General features: G+C 40.0%; 2 protein-coding genes across 2 annotated transcripts in view; both read right to left on the bottom strand.

Annotated features, from left to right (window-relative positions):
- Nucleotides 1-2,489, bottom strand: part of igf1ra (insulin-like growth factor 1a receptor) — an 80,261-nt gene extending 77,772 nt beyond the window's left edge. Inside the window, exon 1 of the mRNA XM_084363634.1 lies at nt 1,639-2,489. Within this exon, the coding sequence (XP_084219760.1) occupies nt 1,639-1,939 (301 nt within the window). The 5' untranslated portion in view covers nt 1,940-2,489. The remainder of the gene's footprint in view (nt 1-1,638) is intronic.
- Nucleotides 2,490-6,835: 4,346 nt separating this feature from the next.
- On the bottom strand, nt 6,836-20,259 carry LOC311264477 (high affinity choline transporter 1-like). The gene is made up of 9 exons (XM_084365362.1): nt 19,797-20,259; nt 15,438-15,627; nt 15,208-15,321; nt 13,372-13,527; nt 13,122-13,270; nt 12,738-12,884; nt 10,469-10,622; nt 9,913-10,130; nt 6,836-8,052 (listed from the first exon to the last, which is right to left on the bottom strand). The coding sequence occupies exons 2-9, from the start codon at nt 15,619-15,621 to the stop codon at nt 7,543-7,545; spliced, it is 1,632 nt and encodes a 543-aa protein (XP_084221488.1). The 5' UTR covers nt 15,622-15,627; nt 19,797-20,259; the 3' UTR covers nt 6,836-7,542.
- Between the last annotated feature and the right edge of the window lie 470 nt (nt 20,260-20,729).

Genomic DNA, 20,729 nt, shown 5'->3' with positions numbered 1-20,729 from the left:
TGTGATAAGTCATGTTAAGTTCTCGGAGAAAGCGCAGGAATTGGCTAAACCATCTCTGTGATGAAGTTAGTAAGTCAGCCTCAAGAGGTTGATTTAGACAAAAGCTATTTTCTTTTAGAGAGACTCCGATGAAAAGCATCATCCTGCAAGTCATCACCAAGCGGCTCCAGGAATAAATCTTACAGCTGATGGCGTCCAGTGAGTTGATGCAACCTTTTTTACCATCACTCATATCCAGTTGTTCTGTACGATTGCTTAAAAGCAGCCTTGATTCTGGTTGCTTCAGACAGAACATGAGATAAGATGACTTCTGACTGGATGAGAAATCTTTTAGTGTGCTCTCTGTTGCATTTACGAGCCAAACAACTATCAGATAAGAACTTTAAAATAGTGCCTGAATTCTACGAGAAATGGTCGATTAAAGCCCGTCAGTGTGGTCGCAAGAACTGATGCTGATATATAGGAGTAAAAATAAATTGCAATATCGATATATCAGCCAATATATACATTTTACAGTTTAACAATAAACTTTATGGTCTAAAATGACATCTTTGCACTGACACAATAAGCTTAACTGTTAATTTAATAATTACAAATTAGCCCAAGCATCTTTTTCTGCATTATAACTTCTGAAATTACATTTTAATATCACTGCATATCGGAAATACACCGATATATCGGCCAGCTGTTACATCTGTCGGGCTCTGGTTGCTCGAACATGTAAAACACTGGTTAGGAAAAGTTTTTAAAGAGAAATTTAAGGTTTGAAAATTGAAGCCAACAAACCTCACCTCCTCCTTTCTCCTAGCTTATCTGTCACCTTTATATTCTGACAAGTTTTTACATGTTTCTTACACAAAAAGTGGTTTGTATTGTCTCATCATTGTGACAAAACATGATGTAAAGACTGGACTGCACCTAAACTCAGGTGCTCCTGTGTTTTCAAGGCTTGCATTAATTAACACCACATAGCTGAAGCCTCCACAGAGGAAGCTCGGCCAGAGAGATGATTACCTTCGACAATAAATAAACTTGGTGAACCTTTATGTTGATACTGGGCTTTCACCCCACATGTTTGTGCGTCTTTGGCCTTTTAAGAGGCAATGGTTTGTCTGATTCAGCCTGTTCATGCGCAGCGGCGCCACACCACGAAATGCAAAATGGCCACATGGTCGTAGTAACCTTCAGCTCTGGTCCCTGGATTCATCCTCTGCTCTCTGCCTGTCTAACGTGGACACTGCGGAGACATGTGGCCGGCGTGTCTCTGTGTGTCCAGATCAACTAAAGTGCTCCATCAAACGAGGCGATGTTGAGCTCAGTAAGGAACATTTTTGCGTAATTGTGTTCAGCCAGTGACGGCAGAGCTGTGGGCTGCCACATGGTCTTCAGCTAATATAGAAGTAAAAGGCTCACCTCGGTTTGTTGTATTCAGTAACTACTGTTAAGTCCTGACATGTATAGAAATAAAAAAGAAGGTATTCCTCTGATTTTTCCCTTGAATTTTAACACATTATTCATCCCACCAGAGAGAACAAAACAGCTGTACAAGATGTTTAAAAAAGGAAATTACGCATTCACTATTTCACCAATAAACTTAAGCAAAATATAATTAAAAAATAAATAAATAACACTACTCACTTTCTCCATTTGTGGACCAGATGCAGATAGTGAAGACAGACAGCATCAGACCCCAAAACAAGGTCGGGCTACCCATCAGTGTGTCAGATCTCATGTTCCTTAACATAAAAAATAAAAAAAGATAATAATCCAAAAAGAGACAAAAAAAAAAAATAGTAATAAAATAAAAGGTTGTGCACACCAGCTCCTTTAAAAACAACAACCTTTGTATGATATTATAAAGAGTGTCTTCAGCCCAGGAGAGGCTCCTCTGGTAGCCTGCAAAATGTGCTTGTCTGCCAGGGTCTGCTCTAAAAAACATATAAATAAATCTGTTACAACAGGAGATTCCTTTGGAGGCACACACACACAAAAAAAAAAAAAAAAATACTAAAACAGTCTGCTATTTTTGCCAATCACAGGACACTTTGACGTCGGCTGGTATGGCACACAAGCCAGTGATTTTACTGGATAAATGATGGTAATCCCCATCTTCAGTCTCCATCTCTTGAAAACAGCGGTTGCGCGTACAGTGCGATCAGGGCCCTGTGAGAAAAAAAAAAAATAACAAATCCCAAATATCAGACCCAAATGTTATCCTCGGTCTACAGCGACATCATAAATTAAACGCCAGCGTCGCTCTGGAGAATTCCCCCGTGTTGAATGACTGCGTGCGAGGGGAGGAGTGGGGCAGAAAACACGTCCAGATCCACAGGGGTGGTGGCTGGGAAGGCTGAAAAATGAATGAAAAACCTCCTTTTTCTTTTTTCTGTTTTTTTTTTTTTATGCCTGTGCCATTCAGCCACCACGGGCTCTGTGTCGCCCAAGCAAAGCAGTCCCGGCCTGCGGTGAGAAGAAGTCGCCTTTTTGTTGTTATTGTGTTTTTTCTATGAAAGAAAAAAAAAAAAAACAATCTCCCAGCTCCTCGGCTCCGACTTTATCTTCCGCCGTCAGTCGGGATTTGCAGCAGCTGAAAGAAAACACCAGACTTGTGCCACGCAAGAGAATGGGTCTCCAGCTAGACGACCTCGGCGAGGGTGGGAGGGAGAGGATATGTTTGCTCCCCTCTTTTTTTCTTTTTTTTTTTACGAGTGTTTCTTGTTTTTATCCTCATAAAAAAACAAAAAGGAGAGAAGACGGGGGTGTTAAAAAAAAAAAAAAAAAAAAAAAAAGTCCCGTTGCGTGTGTATATCCAGAGGCTGAAATCCTCGGTGAACGCAGGCTGTGGGTCTCCGCTCCTCCGTGAATCTCTGCTGTAAACAAGAGTCGGCTCCTCTCACTCAGAAACACATAGTGCTACGGATAAGGTGGCCGGGAGCAGGCTGGAAAACCCGGACTGGAGTGCGGCCGGGGCACGGGGAGCCTGGTGGGGGCGCGTTACCCCAACTGAGGGGGTTTAGAGGTGTGCTGCTAGGGTTTTTATTCAAAGTACTGTGCGCAGCAGAGGCAACTTAAAGAATGAGTTCACCCCAAAAATTTAAATTCAGTCTTTGTCTGATCATCCCCCGGGGACGATGACAAGTCAGGGGAAGTTTCTTGTGCATATTACCGTCTGTTACTGTTGTTGTTTTGTTACTGTCTCATCTATGGTTGTCTAGTATCACTGTTTTTACTTTTAGTATCTCTGTCCTTACATAACTTGTTGTATGTCACTGTACGTCAAACTAACTGTCATTCTGTGGTATGTCATTGTATTATGTTGGCTTATTGTTTTTATTCTTTCTTCTTTTGTGTCACTGTTGTTGTACGTGCTTTTATTGTTACTCCCCCTCTCCCTTCCCCTTAGGAGGTCTTTCACCTCCTACCAGGCCATTGCCTTAATAAGAATGTATTCTTAGCAATTTTTGCCTGGTAAAATAAAGGTTTACTACTACTACATATTGTTCTACTGTTTTTTTTTTCTATGTTTGTATTTTGTGTTATTGTCTATCCTTTATTTTTCTATTTTTCATCTTTATATTTATATATTTTTTAACATATCTTTATTCTTCTTTCTATTCTATATCTTTATCCTACAGACCACTGCAAATTCAATGATTCTGATATTGATGATTCTGAGTCGTAGTCCACAAAACATTTCTGGGGCTTCGCAGCAAAGCATTGTTGTAGCATTCTCCAAAACAAGTGAAGTAGATGGGGACGTGATTTAAAATGTAAACAAAACCAAGCAAACATAAAACAAATCCAGTGTAATCCAAGTCTCCGGAAGCCCCGAGATCCCAAATTGATTTGAAAGGAAGTTATTAACATACTCGAGTAGCGGTCGAGCTTTTAGCTTCGCAGCTATGGTGAAGATTTCAACCTTTAAAAAAAAAAGGGGGTGTCCAGAGACTTGGATTACGCCGGACGAGCCTTAAAGGGGCTCTGTGTAGTTTTGGAGGAGAAATTCAAACTCAGAATTTTTATATATTACTATATTAATGAGGTAATAAAACAGACAGCAACTTTTTTTTTTTCCATATCTGAATAAACAAGCTGTTCTCAGAGGAAAATAAGGTCTGCAGAACACTGTTTGAAGCTAGAAAGGTGGCAGGGTCCGCCACATATTAACAAAGTAAAGCAGTATTGTGTTGTCCTTTGAAGGTCAGTTTGTTTATTCAGTTTATTCAGTCATGAAAACAAAGAGAGTTTGTTTACTTAATTTGTTTAGGCATAACAAAATCAACCAATGAAGATCTTTCTCTTCTGATAATTTTTCCCCCAAAAAACTACATACTGCACCTTTAAAAACAAGTCCCCTTCTGCTTCAGCTGTTCAGGAGAATGCCGTAAACGCCGTTTTGCTGCGAAGCTCCAGAAATGTTTTGTGTACTACGAAGCTTCACCTGACTTTCCACCAGCACGACGGGGGACGTGTTAATGACCGGATTTTCATTTTTGCGTGAGCTTATCCTTTAATCTGTTCTTAATTCTATATCTGATTAAAATAACTTAATTCAAAATGTGCTGCTTTGAGCTCCGATGCAGCAGTAATCAAGTGAATAAATAACTCTTAAACTGAAGTGCTCAAACTTCATCCAAGAGGTTTTGCTTGTTCAGGACTTGATGATACATCCTGTCCATGCTGTAGTTAGTTGGGGTAAAATATAACTGCATGAATAAAAATGCATCCACTGTGTCCAGACGAGGCTACCTGAGATGAATTTCCTTCCAAGTTTGTTCACAGTTGACTGAACAACTTTGTCTTCTGCAGAGGTAAATGATTACATCGCTTACAATGAATGTGAGAGTCTGTTGTCCACATAGTGTTACTCATCATCCTTTAAAATGAGATCCATTTTATTTAATTTTTTAGATTTAGATTAGCTAGATTTGTACAGAAGTAAACAATGTAAGACAGTATTTTCTTTTAGACTTAACAGACACTTAGCAGGTAAGATTGACGAAGGTGAAGATGCAACAAAGGGAGAAATTAATCCTTTGAGTTTTCTCTTTTTTGCAGCAGGGGCTGAAATAATGTTACTGTTACTAATGAGACTGTGGTTCCCGGGGTAATCCTTCACACAGTATGAGTGTGGCTTGGATAAACTGTGGGAGCAAACTACAGATCAATAATCATCTCTCACCACAGCTGGATTTCTTTTGCCAGGTCTGTCCGTTGCAGGTGATGAAGACAAAGATTCAGTTCAAGTTTTCATTTAATCCTCTATGTGTAGGCATGTTATGTAGGTTTCTGGGGCAACATGTAGGACAGTTTGGGATTCTTCCTCTTCCTCTTCATCACTATTGTAGATATTTGCAGTTAAAAATCTTTAAAAGTTAGTTTAAAGGCCCGGAAAAATGAGGAATCTTTTCACTTGTCTGTGCATCAACAAATAGGAGATATTTTACATGTACTTTTACATGATTTTGTTAATTTCATGGTGTAACAACAAATTGAAATGAATAGCTACTAATTACTCTAACAATAAAATAACTAATAATTTACCTACAAAGGAGAATTGTATGAATTGTCCCATTTTATTCAATTCAATGCCGGGTTTGTGACATTTTTATTCTTAAAAGGAATAAATCCTTTCATTAATTAAATCAGTTTTTCTTTGTCATTGCTGTTTTTTTTTAAATGAATATACATATATTCATAGATCTAATTATCTCTGGTTGTGAACAGGATTACCTTCAAACCTTCCATACCATGAAGTCTTATTTTGGACATTTTTGGCTGTACCATAGGTTTACACTGCACGCCATCGTCACGGGCTCACAGTAAAACCTGACATGGAGCAGCTCCTTTAAGAAGGACTGGCAGCAGTGGCTTCAGCTGTTCATTCATCCCATACATGCAGCAGAGACAACACAGTGCGCGATGGGCGTCGCTATTCACTGTAAAGCCCCGTTTGATCCTGGATGAAGGTTTATAATGTCACTGTCGAGCATCACCGGCCGTGTGGCTGCACTTTACACCGCGGCGACTGTGACACACAATGAGGAAAATCAATGTTTATTTGATTCGTAATTCAATTTTGATGTTTTTGATTTTTCTTCAAAATTATATCATATAATTATGTAACATTATGTTAAATTTCTCTGACCATTTTATTATAAAACGAATTTTAATAACTGGAATTGTGATTTAAAATCGGAAATTAAATGTTTTAATTGTGACATAATGGGAATAAATAGGCTATTCTAGCATTTAATTGAATACTCCTAACTAATAACTTATATATGACAGTGAATTTGAAAACGTTTAAAGAAATGTTGCTTATCTTCGGTATTACTTTCTTTTTATGTATCACTAGAGAAGCATTTTATTACTTCTTCAGAGCAGTCCTGTTATTTGTTCTTAATTAATGTTTTTGTATATCAATTACTAAATCTGATACAAGACAAGTAGCATGTGAGAGAATCAAATATGGGTTATTAGAGATATAATTTGTAATCTCCTGAGATCCAGTCTGGATTACATTGTTAAGGTCCTTTCACTGTTTAGGTGTCGCCCTCTGCTGCTACAAAGGTGGCATTACAGCTACAAGTGGGTTACAATCCCACTCAAATCATCATCAAGGCAACATGGAAATACTTTTGGATGGTGTGATTGAATGCTGGAGGTGACAAAAGGTTTGTTGTTGTTTTTTTAAAAGTTAAATACTAAAATAGTATGAACAGCTTATGTAACACTAAATTAAATTAAGTGTGTAGCTTGTGTTTGGCGTTACTTTTGAGTGTTTTTCTCACTTTCGTATACAAAAAAAAAAAGACACAGATTCCATCAGATGCAAAGATTAGAAACAGATAATGTTTAATTCTTTTTATGAAAACTTGCAATCACAAAAAATCCAAAAAATACTAATTGGAATTCTATATGTAAATGGTCCGTCACTTAAAATCCCTTTTAAAACATAAAATAATAGTAAACACTTCTAATGACAGGAAACTCCTGCTAAAATTCTTGTTTCTGAGGGACACTAAACCTCATCGTCTCAAATATTGCCACAGCACTGCTTTGTCCCTTGGTGCTTAAAATACCATGTGCAAAGAGGCAAAACTGCTTCTTAGTAAGACAATAGCGAATGGTTACACAATTAAACAACACCAATGGGGTGAAGATTTACTGAAAAGGATTGAGTGGAAAGGACTAGATTAAGGAACTAAGAAAATGTGTCAACTGACTAACAATTGAGGAAAGAGGTCCGTTTTAAGAGGATTAAGACCATATGAACACTGACATTAAGATCTTGAATTCTTCATAATGAGCCTTAATTCTGTTCTTTTTCACACATACCATGTCTCAGTCGCCTCCCTGATTCACCCCTCAACACACTGCTGGTCATATAAAGCATAAGCGAATACTTCAGTATTAAACATGTGTAGTATACAGTACATGTAAAAGTGTGCGTAAATATTCTGTGCAGAGAAGGTTGGTAGGAATTTGCATAAAAAGACGTTTGTGTATACTTTGGCTGAGGTTGTAATTAATTAAAGACTACAGTTTTGTACTACTGATACTGTTCTTTTCCTCCAGAGCTAAGTCTTCCCCCTCTGCCTCTTTTGTCTCTTCAAACACCCTCAGTAAATCCCAGGACTGAGGAATTACTTGGTGACAGAAGCCTAGTGCCACCAGCTTGGACACTGCAACAATACTTATCACTGAGCAGAGCATGGCCACAGTCCTGTAGGGAAAGTACTGAGTGATAACTCCGTCCTCCTCTCTCCAGCCAGGGTACAGTATGAAAGGAGGGATCCCGAGCACTGGATCCCCGCTCAGCCCGCGCAGCAGTAGTCCCACTCCATAGCCGCTAATAGCACCGTAGCTATTAGCACAACTGGAGTAGATCACGCAGATGAGCTGCGGGAAGACTATGCAGTAGAGGAGATCCCCACTCAGCAGCCACAGGGAGAACACACTGTCGTCACTGAAGGCCAGGCCCGTTCCTGTCAGGCCCACAACCAGCACGCTAATACGGATCACCCACTGCAGCTCTCGCTCTGTGGCCTGCAAGAAGAAAGAGTGAGAGAGAGAGGAAAAGGACGATAAAATCAGACCTACTTTGCTTAAAAAGGCTCTGTGTGCAGGATTTAGTGGCATCAAGCAGTAAGGTTGCAGGTTGCAACCAACAGAATACCCCTCCCCTCACCTTCCTCTTCCAAGCATGTAGGAGAACCAATGCTAAAAAAAAATCAAAGGGCCCTCTCTTGAGCCAGTGTTTGGTTTATCCGTTTTGGGCTTCTGTAGAAACATGGCAGTACAACATGGCTGACTCTACGGAAGCGGACCCGCTCCCTCTATGGCTACAAGGGGCTTATTCGAATGGCCGGGCCACACATCCTGCATAAGTAGCGCGTGGCGCAACGTTTTGCTTTTCAGTCCTGCGCCCATGTAAGTACAAATAAGAACAACTACACAGCCCACGAGAGCAGCTCGTGAGAGGCTGCAGTGGTGCATGATTTAGGGATTCAGAGTCTCGCCTATTTCTGCTGCATCAGGCGCACGGTTCTCGGCCAAAATAGACCTGGTACAGTCATATCTACATCACAACAGTGTTTCACTGCATGTCTGTAGAAAATGTCAGAGACATGGAAGGCTACACACAACAGGTGAAGGGCAGTATTATCTCTGTCTCTTGCTCTCTCCTTCAACGGTGATTAAGAAAAATCATCATCTTTATTGATCATTATACCATGGTTTGGGTGAACCCTAACCCTCGATTGTGATTGGCTGGAGGGTATCAATTAACTTTTGATATACAGACACCTCCTCAAGTAGTTCCAGTGAAACTGTCTGTTCACTCTTCTAAATTAATGCCCTATATCCTATATATAAAGTAAGTGGCATTGGCATCAGCTGGCTGCAGACTCAATTTTTCAAATAAATGAAAGTAAAAACAATCCTAATATTTTATTTACAACACAAAATGTAGTCCTTCAGTGCATCACCCTCTGAACACCACAGGATGGCGCTTGTAACACACAAGCTACAAGAAGTAGCTTCTACTCAGGGCAGCTATTAAAAAGTGGGTTACCAAGGGTTTGGTGGCTGAACAGTCCATAACAGGTAATGGATCTCTCATAAAAAGGTGAGTTAACCCTGTTTGGTTTAGATAAGCTGTGTAAACTGATTTCATGTGCATTCATCTCCCACTAAAGCCCTGCTCCACTGTCCTTCTGAGCTCGCTGGTATCAAGTGATCATTCCTCATTCCATTTCTTATTCAACACTCTGCTTCAGGCTGTGGCTGACAGTATACATGGCCTATCATTTCGTTCATGAAAATCCTGATATAAAAAATCTGTTCTGGATTTAGATTCATAGATTTGGGGACAGGTTAGCTAGCTAGTCTTATTGTGAAACTATATTTACTGTTTGTTGACCCTAAGCAATGTTATTGACTTTGAATCTTGCTAGCATAAAATTAGCTTTCTGGCTAATAGCTGAGTCGATGGGTTCCATGAGTTGAATAGACTAGTTTATCTCCCATTGATAAGTCGTATCTAAGGTCCATTCTATTTACTGGAGCAGTGAATGTGTCCATTACATAAGAACCGTATGGGATTTTAATGATTGTTCCAGCTGTAGGTCAAACTCTCAGGTGTGGCCTTCGAGGTGTCCAGAGGTATGGCTGGCAGTAGGGACACTATGTGTGGACAGTGACACAGCCGCCACGCGTCGCTCACGCAGGATATGTGGCCTGCCCGTAAGGTAACAAATCACAAGAATCGCTATTTTCAGGTGATTACACACAAACAGGGAAACATAATTATAAATATTATATTCTGCCCAAAGATCTCCCTAAATCCTACATACTGGACCTTTAATACTAAACCAAACACATACAGATTCTAACGCACACACACACCTGCTTCCTCAATGTCGCCTTGTATATGTTTTGTGTAAACATGGATGCTGAGGACAGCAGTGCAGAGTCCATGGAGGACATTACTGCTGCCGCCACAGAACCAATGCCTAACACTGACAACCAGGTGGGTGTGAGGTATTGCAGGGCCAGTGGCAGGATCTTCCCTGCCTCCCCTCGTTCATAAGGAGGGGGTAGACCATACGCTGTCTGGTTCCAGTCTTAGAGGAAAGGAGAGGAAGAGAGAGGTAGTGACATAGAAGTAGAGAAAGAGATAGCCAGGGTTGAGAGGAAAAGAAATAATGGGAGGGGAAGAAGCTTTTAAGGTTATTGTGATGGCATCAAATTAAAGAAATAAAATTACCACTGGGGAAGCTAAATGTTTGAAAACAAGCTGCATGTTCCACCATACTGATTATGATATGTTAACCATGACCAGCTATGCACACATACAAATGCAAACAAGATTATACCATACCAAAACATTTACCACATGTTGTCTAGCTGAATATATTTGTGTGTACTGTATGTGCATCTGAGTGTTTACAGTCATGTGTACCTGCACTGGCAGCCAGCGCTCCAATGACAACTGAGGGGACTCCCATAATAAAAACTGAAGCAGCAGCAGCAAAACAGGTGACCTGAGCCTGAGCAGAGGAGGCTGCAGAGAGGATCCTCTGGTAGAGAGCTTGATAGGCCAGTCCCCCCAAAGCCTACAACATACACATGCATGAACAAGAAAACACACACTTTAGCAATTCATGCAGTTTACAAAATAGATCTTCCTCACAGCAGACAAATCAGACTGATCAAACAACATTTGATTTAATAATAATTACACAAATAACGGCTGCATTACATTTATATTGTTCGTGTTGCCTTGCTAGTATGACTTACTGGCACATCTTTAAAAAAGGACAGGTTCACACTTTTTCAAGTCTATCATACTCATGCCTATGTAAGTTGCAAGAGCTGGCAGTCACTGCAAATGTTCCTCCTGTCCATAATGACCCTGAAAAGCTCCTGTTGCGATAAGAATGAAAAAGATGGGAGGAAAAGTCCTTGTTCTGGAAAAGAATGCACTCCAAAGCTCAGCCAGCACTAATATGATACTTCCACAGTTTGAGTTACCAAACTGAAACTTAGTCTTTTTAGTTGGAAATTCCATCTTTGTATTACTATCCCTTCACAGCAGCTCAGCAAGGGGTACACTGTTATGTGAAACAAGAGACTTTTGCACTAAAGACACTTGATTTGTTGATTTTGTCCCTCTTCACTTGCATACAAATCCCAAAAGGAGGATATATATTTTCATTGCCAGTATGGACAGACCATGTTGCAATGGGATCACAACAGCCCCAGTTACAGTTCACGTTCTGACCCATGACCACTCAGTAGTGATTACTGCATTATAACATGAGACCACACTCATCTTCGAACTCAGCCTTCATCTTGATCTCAACCAACATCTTGCACTGTTGTGACGCTATATACCCCTTGAGACTCGACTTGGACTCAAGATGTGGGACTCGTGAACAATTTGGTAGGTATCCTTTTACGAACAAAACTGTTTGTGTTTTAATATCACCAATTTATGGACTTGCAGTATATTTTAGATAATTTGCCAGCAATAGCATTTTGCATTTAGCTACTGTAGCTGTGTATTTATATTGCAAACCAAAAATATTATTTTTAAAGGAAAGCTTTCATTGTGTGTTTCTTTTCATATTGCATTGCCATAGCCTGTTTAAAGTGGTCATATACCAAACAACTAATCAGTGCTGATAATGATAGATACACTAATAGAACACTCATTACAACCATAAAAGACTTGACTTGGACTTGTGACCAAAGACTTGAGACTTGACTTGGACTCTAGCTCAAAGACTTGAGACTTGAAATGGACTTGCAAAAAATGACTTGTGAGTATCTCTGGTTAGTGCTACAAAACAAGTGTCCAGGACCACATTATGCCATGATGACACACACGCATAAACACACACACTGTGTCATCGTACTCATGTCATAAGGATTGTAAGTATTGAGGATTGACTTGGAAAAATGTGAACATCTTCTTTACATGGAACAGAGCTATCATCAATGGCCCTGGTTGTTTCATTGGTTTTCCTGACATGACAAGTTCAAATGTCCACTGTCACGTTGAAACTCGATATTCAAGTTCTGTTGAACTTTGCTGCACTTGCCCTTCCATAAACATGCAGACAAAGCAACATTTTTTAAGTCTATTCTAACTAGAAGATTACACATTAACAGTGAGGTTATCGGTTAAAATGGCTCATGATATACTGAACTTAAAGCTTAGAGTAATTACGTTTTTTTACGATGGACATGCCACAGCAGGAAAAGCACCGGTTTAAAAAATAAAATTAACTGAATTCAATTTAGCTGCTTCAGTTTGACTAAAAAGCTCCAAAGACGAACTGCATGTTTTCTAGGATGTATGGGAAGCCTTACTACAGAATCCATATATCAAGGTTTCCATGCCTTCTCAAACATTAAATTCAAGGACTTTTCAAGGATTTTCCAGGCCAGATACCCTTGAATTCAAGGACCCAACACAGCAAAGTTTGAGGCACGTATCAGGGTTTATTTCTGTCTAAAAAATGTTTTTATATAATGAGAGCTTAACAGAGGCTAACAGAAAAAAAAAATTAAAAATAGCAAAGAACTTTTCAATTTCTGTTCTTGTACACAATTTATGAATTCAAGCACTTTCAATCAAGCATGTCTATTTATGTCTATTTTCAAGAACTTGGTTTTCTTTTCACCACACACACAGTGACACAAAATAAAAGTTAAAATCTAACCAATAGGAGCATCTCATCCAGCCATTTTCCTGACTCTTCCAGCGGCAGCTCTCCCATCAATGCGTTTATATGTGATTGGTTGAAGTGGATCGCTTGTGAGTTGCCAGCAACTGCAGGACTGAGTGCCAAAAAAGGAATACAGAGAAACTGAAACAGAGAAAAAACACAGCTGTTAGAGAAAAACAAAGGACCAGTCATTGATTCAATTACTTACATTTCTTATCCTTCTTCATTATGAATATATATCATCTATCTCATATACAAAAGTCCCATTATTTCTGTGGCCTTCTCTCCATCCTCCTCCCTCTCAGTCATTTCTGTCACTCACTACCACCTTGCACTCCCTCTGTATTTCGCTCTCTCTGTGCTTCCTCTGTTTCTCACCAGGCTGACAAAGATGAAGCAAAGCTGGATGATATCAGTGTACGCAACAGAGTAGAGGCCCCCTAAAAACGTGTAGATGATGGAGACAGCTGCAGAGATAATGATGGAAAGGTCTGACGACAGCCCGAGAATAATGCTCATCGTTCCCCCTGGAAAACACACAGAACATTAAATCAGAGACGGTATCTAAAAATGTGATGAGAGCGTTATGATTTGATGTTATAGCTGGCACAAAAACATAAAGACTTACCCAGAGCAGCAAGGATGCAGGCCACCCACAATACATCACTGAACATTGCAGGAAGCAACAGTATCGCAGTGAACATGTTGCCATAGCGATGCTGAAATGGGTCCAACATGGTCACGTAGCGCTTTGACCTCATAGGTTTTGCAAAAAACAATCCTCCTTTAGAAACAGAAAGTATACAAAGAAAACAATGGTTGAAGAGAAAATGTACTTTTTTGAGAAACATCAGAGACAATGTTAATCATTGTCAAATCATAAAGGTCAACAGAAAATCATAGTCAAGTTCAAATGTGAATGATCTCTTCAGGGTTTGGACTTTTGGTTACACATTTGATGACATCACCATGGCATGGTAACTTGTGCATGACATTGTTCACTATTTACTGGATTTACTTTCTATACAAATGATTAATCATGGAAATAATCAGTAGATTGACAAAGAAAGTAATCATGCGTTGCAACCCTAGTTTCAAGAAGCCGACATATTAAAAAATTCCCATTTGCTTTTGCCAATGGGTATGGGCTGAAATGTGGTCAAATCTGTTTTCCTCACACAGTGGCTCAGTTGTTAGTGCTGTCACCTCACAGCAAAGAGGTCGTGGGTTTGGATCTGACTGGATGGAAAATGCCTGTGAACAAATCCTCCCTTTGAAGGAGGCGCCTTCCTCCCACAGTCCATGAAGAAACAGGTTAGATGAAGTGGAACATTTTAAAATTGTCTGTAGGTGTAAATATGTACTTGTGAATGTCTGCCTGTGGGCCCAGACAGGACAATGTTCTGCTGATGGTGTCTGAAAGAACCTGGATGGGAATAATGTTGCTGTTTCATAATATAATATGACTGCTGGGCATGTGTATTTAAGCTGTTAGCAAGTCCGTGGGTGAAAATAAACCATATGCACTACATGAAAAATGAGCATTTCCTTTTTTAAGCAATCAGCATTTGTTCATGGACTAACGGTTATTTTATTTGTGTGAATGTGTTGGTTTCCATGTTAGTTCCATGCATAGTTATTCAAACTGGACTCTGCCTGAGTCTCAGTCAAGTATCTCTAGCCTGTGTTTTATCAATAGCACGGTGGGATGGGTAAAAAGCCCACAACAACATTTAAAATGATAGGCAGGTAAATGGTACAAAAAGATAAAATACCGTGTTTCTCTAGAGATGCACAGACTTTCCAAAGCTGCTGTATGCTCTGTCATTTTGAGTTCATCTGCTCTCGTATGGTATCTATTTTTATTTCCATTTTTATTCTCTATACTTCTGATTATTTCTTTTTACTTTACTCGATTTATCTGTACTTATTTCTGTCCTTGTGCTGCTGCACCACTCAAACGTCACGTCTGAGGAGCAATAAAAGCTTAACTCATCTGTCTGTAAAAAACATCCTCTGTTACAAGTGTCACGTCATCTGACAACTACTTAATCGGATATTTTGTTGTGAGTGGTGTTCGAGTTGTGAGATGACTTTGGTCTGCTCTGGCATTAGCCTACACATATGTCTCAAACTAAATTAAATTCTTTATAAAGCCTTTACTTATGCTCAGGCTTTAATGTCCGCCAGGAATATGCAAATCAAATCTATCTAATCTATGTTTCTGCATGACTGTTTGCATCTTCTTGACTGTACAGATGTTGACTAACCCACACTCAGACACATGTAAATTATCACATCCTGTGACAATTGAGCGTGTGAAGCTGAAAACAACCACAGGGCGTTACTACTTAACCAAAACAAGAAAAAATATGTTGTCAAAATATCAAGATATATTTTTGCCACGACCTCTTACTCTGTTGTGCGTTATCGTACAGAAGCTTTGTTTGTTTCAGCTGCTTACCCAAAAGAAAATTGGTAAGATATGCAGGAGGCCCGATGGCCCAGATGAGACCTTGACTGGGAGAATAAACAACCTCAGCGGTTCCCAGGATATAACCTCCACCAACCCATGTTGCTAAAAGAAAAGCACAGAAAATAATCGAGTGAAAAATGCAACAACAAAACACAGTTAAAGGAGCAAACACATGTCCAGTACTACTAAATGACAGATATATTAGGTAAAAGTTCTACCTGTCATGGTGAAAACCCCGACCAGGACACTGATGTTGCGGCCACCAACCATGGTAACTTCGCTCTTGCTGCCAGCGCATGTTTTCTCTACTTTCTTGGATTTCCGAGCAGCAAGGATCCCAGTTAGCAGGATGACAATATAAAAGATCACCACAGCCACCAGTCCAGGGATGTTCACTGCCATGATTGTCTGGATAAATAATGCACAGTTCTTCAATAACTAACAATATATATTGTAAGTACACTTCAATATACAAAAAAGAAGCTGTTGCTGTTGCCATTAGTTTAACTTTCTGCCTTAAAATGTCTAAAAACTGTCCCAAACATTTCAAACAACGTTCAAACCCAGAGAAATCCGTAATTTTGGTCAAGATAATGATGCACTCCGTTTTGTTGCCCACTTTGATTTCCAGGAGAGAGTCGGAGAGTGAGGAAGGAAGGCGAAAGTCGATGAGAACTATTGTCTTTTGCCATCTTCAGGAAGCACAACTGAAAAAAGCGATAAGCCCTTTGCAGACAGTTTGACCTTGACAGACTGTGAACAGGCCCAACACGGACCTCCCACACCCATCTGGTATACAGTACACATACATAATTGTTCAGTTGGTGACCATGTAACTTCTATGTCAGTGAAGCCTTGTACCTTGTATGCCCTGTATTCTGATTCCCCTTTGCTAAACCTGGGAAGTAGCATAATCCGAATATTTAACCTCATTTTGAACTACATTTTGTACAACAGACATACATGATCCCTGCTGATGAAAAAAAGACAGTCTTCATTTCGCAATACATTAATAGTGCGCAGATTAAAAATTTTACACCAGGATTCAGTCTCTCTCACTCAGAATGTTTTCCCTAGCAGGGTTTTGAAACTTTGTGTAGACTTCATAAAAAGGTAAACAGACTTATTTAAAATGCTTATCTACAAAATACGGGTCCATAATTACCTAGAATGTTCATTGGCAGTTTCCTGGAAGGAGCTGTATAATCTAGTTGTAATTGTAGGCAGTAAAGTTACAGCGAGACAGTCAGTTTAGTTTCAGTTCACCAAAGACTTTCATTAGATCAACTCCTTGAATTGAATAAACTTGCAGAAAATACATCTGAGCAGTTAACTTTGGATGTTTTCAGTGAAGTAATCTGGCTGTTATTCTATTTAACCTCACTTACTTCTATCACTCACATTGTATACCTCACTGTTCAGTTCACTAACATAGCAGTGCAGTTAATCAGTGATGTTTTCTAAACTACAGTTTTTTAATGACGGATAATTTGTTCCAGATAGTGGATTTCGTGGTTATCTAAGGCAGGTCTAATTAACTATATTCAAGCTGATGCTAAAAATGGAGCATTGACGTATGACTGTAGTGGAATCTGGGAGTCATACATCATTCTCCAAGCTTGGCTTATGAGTTATAAGATGAGCATGGCTCCTTTAAGAAGAGGACAATGCGCAGTGTGTGTGAGGATGATGGAGACAGGTGGTTGCATTCACAGCAGACAGGTGTTAAGAGGCCAGAGCAGAGGGAAGGTTTAGCAGTGAAGAACTTATGTAAAGTGACCACTATTGCTATCCCTGCTAATATCCAGCTATTGCTATCCCTGCAAATAACCATGGTATTGCTAACCCTGCCAATATCCAGCTATTGCTATCCCTGTTAATATCCACGGCATTGCTATCCCTGCTATAATCTATGCCGGTACTATCTATGCGAATATCCAGTCTGTTGCTATCCATGCTAATATCCATGCTATTGTGATCCATGGTCATGATCTTGATCTTACTAGAAAAGCAGTCTGTTTGCACAAGTAATGATTTACAACTGACTATTAGCCATGCCCTCATTGTTTCTTTGAAAAAGAACGTTAACCCAAAGATTGTAATACAACTAGATAATGAATGTTAAGGTGGCACCCATTCAGTCCAATGAGAATTGCTCACCTGGCACAAACACCCCCCAAAAAAAACGTTTTATAGCTTCAGGGGATACTTCCTGGTTATGCGGCACACTGAATATGCTGCTATCAAAGAATTTTCTCTTAACTACCGGGAGCTATCCTGATTGAACTAGTCGTATCAAAGCTGCAAAACTTCAGAAGGGCTCACAAGGGTGAGTGGGGTGGCCCAAGAGAAAGTAGTACACACATCCTCAGACCCACAACAAACAGCTGATGAAAGAGGTTATCACCCAGGGATGCACCACATAGATAGTCTTGCAGAGCCAGATGTTTCTCCTCAGCGCCATGCCCCTGCAAAACAGTTTCGGGGGGAAACTTGTTTTGCACATGGGGAGGCGAGCCATGGCATTAAAATAGCTAGCTCCCCGCAAAAGAAAAGTTAACAGCTGCGAGCTTGTTTACTTTGGTCCCATTAGTGAACATGTTAGAGTTAGAGTAACTTGCTAATTTCAGCGTGTGGGTTGCTAGCTTGCAGGTTGTTGTTGTTTCATGTAGCTTTGGGGATTACAGTACACGCAGATAGCGGAAGGAAGGGGCGATTAGAACAGGCGCCAATGATAGGCTTTATACCAACAGTCTACATCTGGTGAGTCAGCCACCACCACAATTAAAGTCTTATTCTGTGGGAAACACTGCAGACTACTACATAGATTAAAAGCAAGTAGCAAGGGGTCAGGCTACTATTAAGGACCCTGACGTCACATCCTCTGTAATTTTTATGGGAATTTGTTTTTTTGGATTTTTTTTAGGACTCGTGGGGGAGTTTGGATTCCAGTATTTTACATCCAGTATTTTTCCACCAGGATTCAGTCTCTCTCACTCAGAATGTTTTCCCTAGCAGGGTTTTGAAACTTTATGTAGACCTTCATAAAAAGGTAAACAGACTTATTTAAAATACTTATCTACAAAATACGGGTCCATAATTACCTAGAAAGTTCATTGGCAGCTTCTTGGAAGGAGCTGTATAATCTAGGTCTAATTGTAGGGAGTAAAGTTACAGCGAGACAGTCCGTTTAGTTTGAGTTCGCCAAAAGAATTTCGTTAAATCAACTACTTAAATTGAATAAACTTGCAGAAAATATAGCTGAGCAGTTAACTTTGGATGTTTTCAGTGAAGTAATCTGGCTGTTATTCTATTTAACCACACTGACTTCTTTCAGTCACATTGTATACCCCGCTGTTCAGTTCACTTACAAAGCAGTGCAGTTAATCAGTGATGTTTTGTAAACTTTACAGTTTTTTAATGGCGGACGATAGTGGATTTCATGGTTATCTAAGGCAGGTCATGTTGACACCGACCATCAGCTATAAAGTGTCTTGGAAAATGGACTGAAGACTGACTCATTTTGAAGGACAGCACGTAATCAGCAGATTGGTGAGACATTGGAAAATGTGGTTCAGATTATTTTTAGATTGAATATGGTCATTTCTGCTGCAGTAGATATCAGTACCAATCTTGTTACTGTTCTAGTTAAGTCTGTGACACAATATATTGACCTTAAATATCATTGCATGAATGAAAAAAAATATGTCCAGTAAAGACTTACATTCAAAATGTTACTTAAATAGATTATTACCAACAAGGAGTGCTCATTGTGCAGACAGAACTGAGCCTTTCAGAGTGATATCATATTTTATTCATGTTTAAACAGCATTTAACTGATGAAGCAGGTGGAAGTGGAGCCCTTTGCCTAAGGTCTGCAACAACACACTGCATCCTACGAGCTAAACGAGTTGTGTGTGTTACATCTGTACTGTAATGCAGCTCTGAAATAAATGTAATGGAGAGCAAAGGAGAACAAGATGGGGACGTTAAGGATCCCCCATATAACAAGGCAATAGCTTCAAAGTCACCCTTACACGACCACGATTATAATCTCTATCATCTAGATTTACACGAAGCCTCAAACATGGGGATTTTCCTTAAGCTTTTCACATGTGCGAGGTTTAATCAACTTGTCTCTCATAAATAACGCGCTAACGTTACATGACCGATGAGACGACAGAGCAGACGCCACAGAGATGAGTAATTCTTCAGCACGGGGTATTTTCAGAAGACACACGTCGCTGAATTCATTTCCATATCGTTATCAATAAATTGAATATTGTCTTCACCTTCGCGGATCATACTCGGAAACCAGCCCTTGTTCTCCCACGCGACAGTTTCAGAGCGCCCGTGCAAGAACCTGGTAGACCTCATTTAACCTAGCTAGCTTAAATCGTCATAACCCGCAGTTTTGAGGAAAAAACGCCGAGCGTTAGCTTAAATTAATCCGGTCTATTTTAAATATACGATGAGCGTGGTGTGTTTTTTTCAACCCACGGGCGAAAATAAAATAAAATACAAAGATTAAATAGGGCATTGTATTGTCCTCCCATGTGATAGCTAAGGTAACGTACCTTTCCGTGGAGCCGATGTCCTGTCTTCTTCACATCTGCCGCTGCCTCCAGTGAGGCTCTCAATAAATAGCCGCGGCCGGTCAGTTCATCTCTATTGTGTCCTTTGAAAGCTGACACCGTCGTCGCGTTCAGAGATGTCTAAACGCGGAAAACCGTTTTTGAAAAAGGAAGCGGCAAGTGTGATAATCGTGCGATTGCGAACGGGTGGCAGCTGGTGCGCCGCTTCCTTTAAATTAAATATGGAAATAAAGCGAAAGTGTAGAGGCAGATAAAGAGCCGTAAAGTCGCTGTTGGGAAACGTTGCGCACAATCAGATCGAAGCGAGAATGTTGCAAATCGATGGAGACGCGTTGTCACTTGAACGCACCCTGGACCGAATGCCATAAAAGAAAATTGTGGCGTTATCTATGACAGGAATACCCTCTGTGCTGATAATAGCCTATGTTATAACCCGTGACTGGCCACACGTGTACATACATCACCATGCTCCGCTTAAAACCCAACACCGTGTTTTTCAGTGCGCTGGCGTGGATGCAGAGAAATTGATGCTGGGAACCTGACACTACCTGCACAGTACCCAGGGTTGTGCAACCACACAGGCTGTGTGGAGTAAATCTTACAAGGTTTTCCATGAGGATGTGAATGAGGTTTTGAGAGAATACTGGATTTTTAGCATACCCAATACACAAATGACTTACATAGAAGACTATGATGACAAAACTGCATTTGTTTTCTATTTATTATTTGTTTATTTTATTTCTGTCTTGAGCTACTTGCTTAAACCCACCATCATTAGGGACCTGAGTGAGAAAAGATAGCAGTGTGATATGTGAAATATGCACTTCCTGTGTTACTCTTTGGTCAATCCATATAAGTGTACATGTGAAAATGCTAATGTGGCAGAAGCAGAGAAAAGCCACACAGTAAGGCCTC

The sequence above is a fragment of the Pagrus pagrus genome, assembly GCF_965226575.1.
Source record: "Pagrus pagrus genome assembly, chromosome: 10".
Taxonomy (NCBI): domain Eukaryota; kingdom Metazoa; phylum Chordata; class Actinopteri; order Spariformes; family Sparidae; genus Pagrus; species Pagrus pagrus.
The sequence above is the reverse complement of the archived record's forward strand: the minus strand, read 5'-3'. Positions and strand labels throughout refer to the sequence as shown.

Bases quoted from the DNA above. Each gene is read 5' to 3' on its own strand.
- LOC311264477 (XM_084365362.1), bottom strand. From the start codon at position 15,621: ATGGCAGTGAACATCCCTGGACTGGTGGCTGTGGTGATCTTTTATATT. The intron at 15,322-15,437 runs GTAGAACTTTTA...CTTTTCTTTTAG, and splicing joins CGGGGTTTTCACCATGACAG to CAACATGGGTTGGTGGAGGT. The intron at 8,053-9,912 runs GTGTGTGTGTGC...TTCTTCTTGCAG, and splicing joins AGGCGACATTGAGGAAGCAG to GCCACAGAGCGAGAGCTGCA.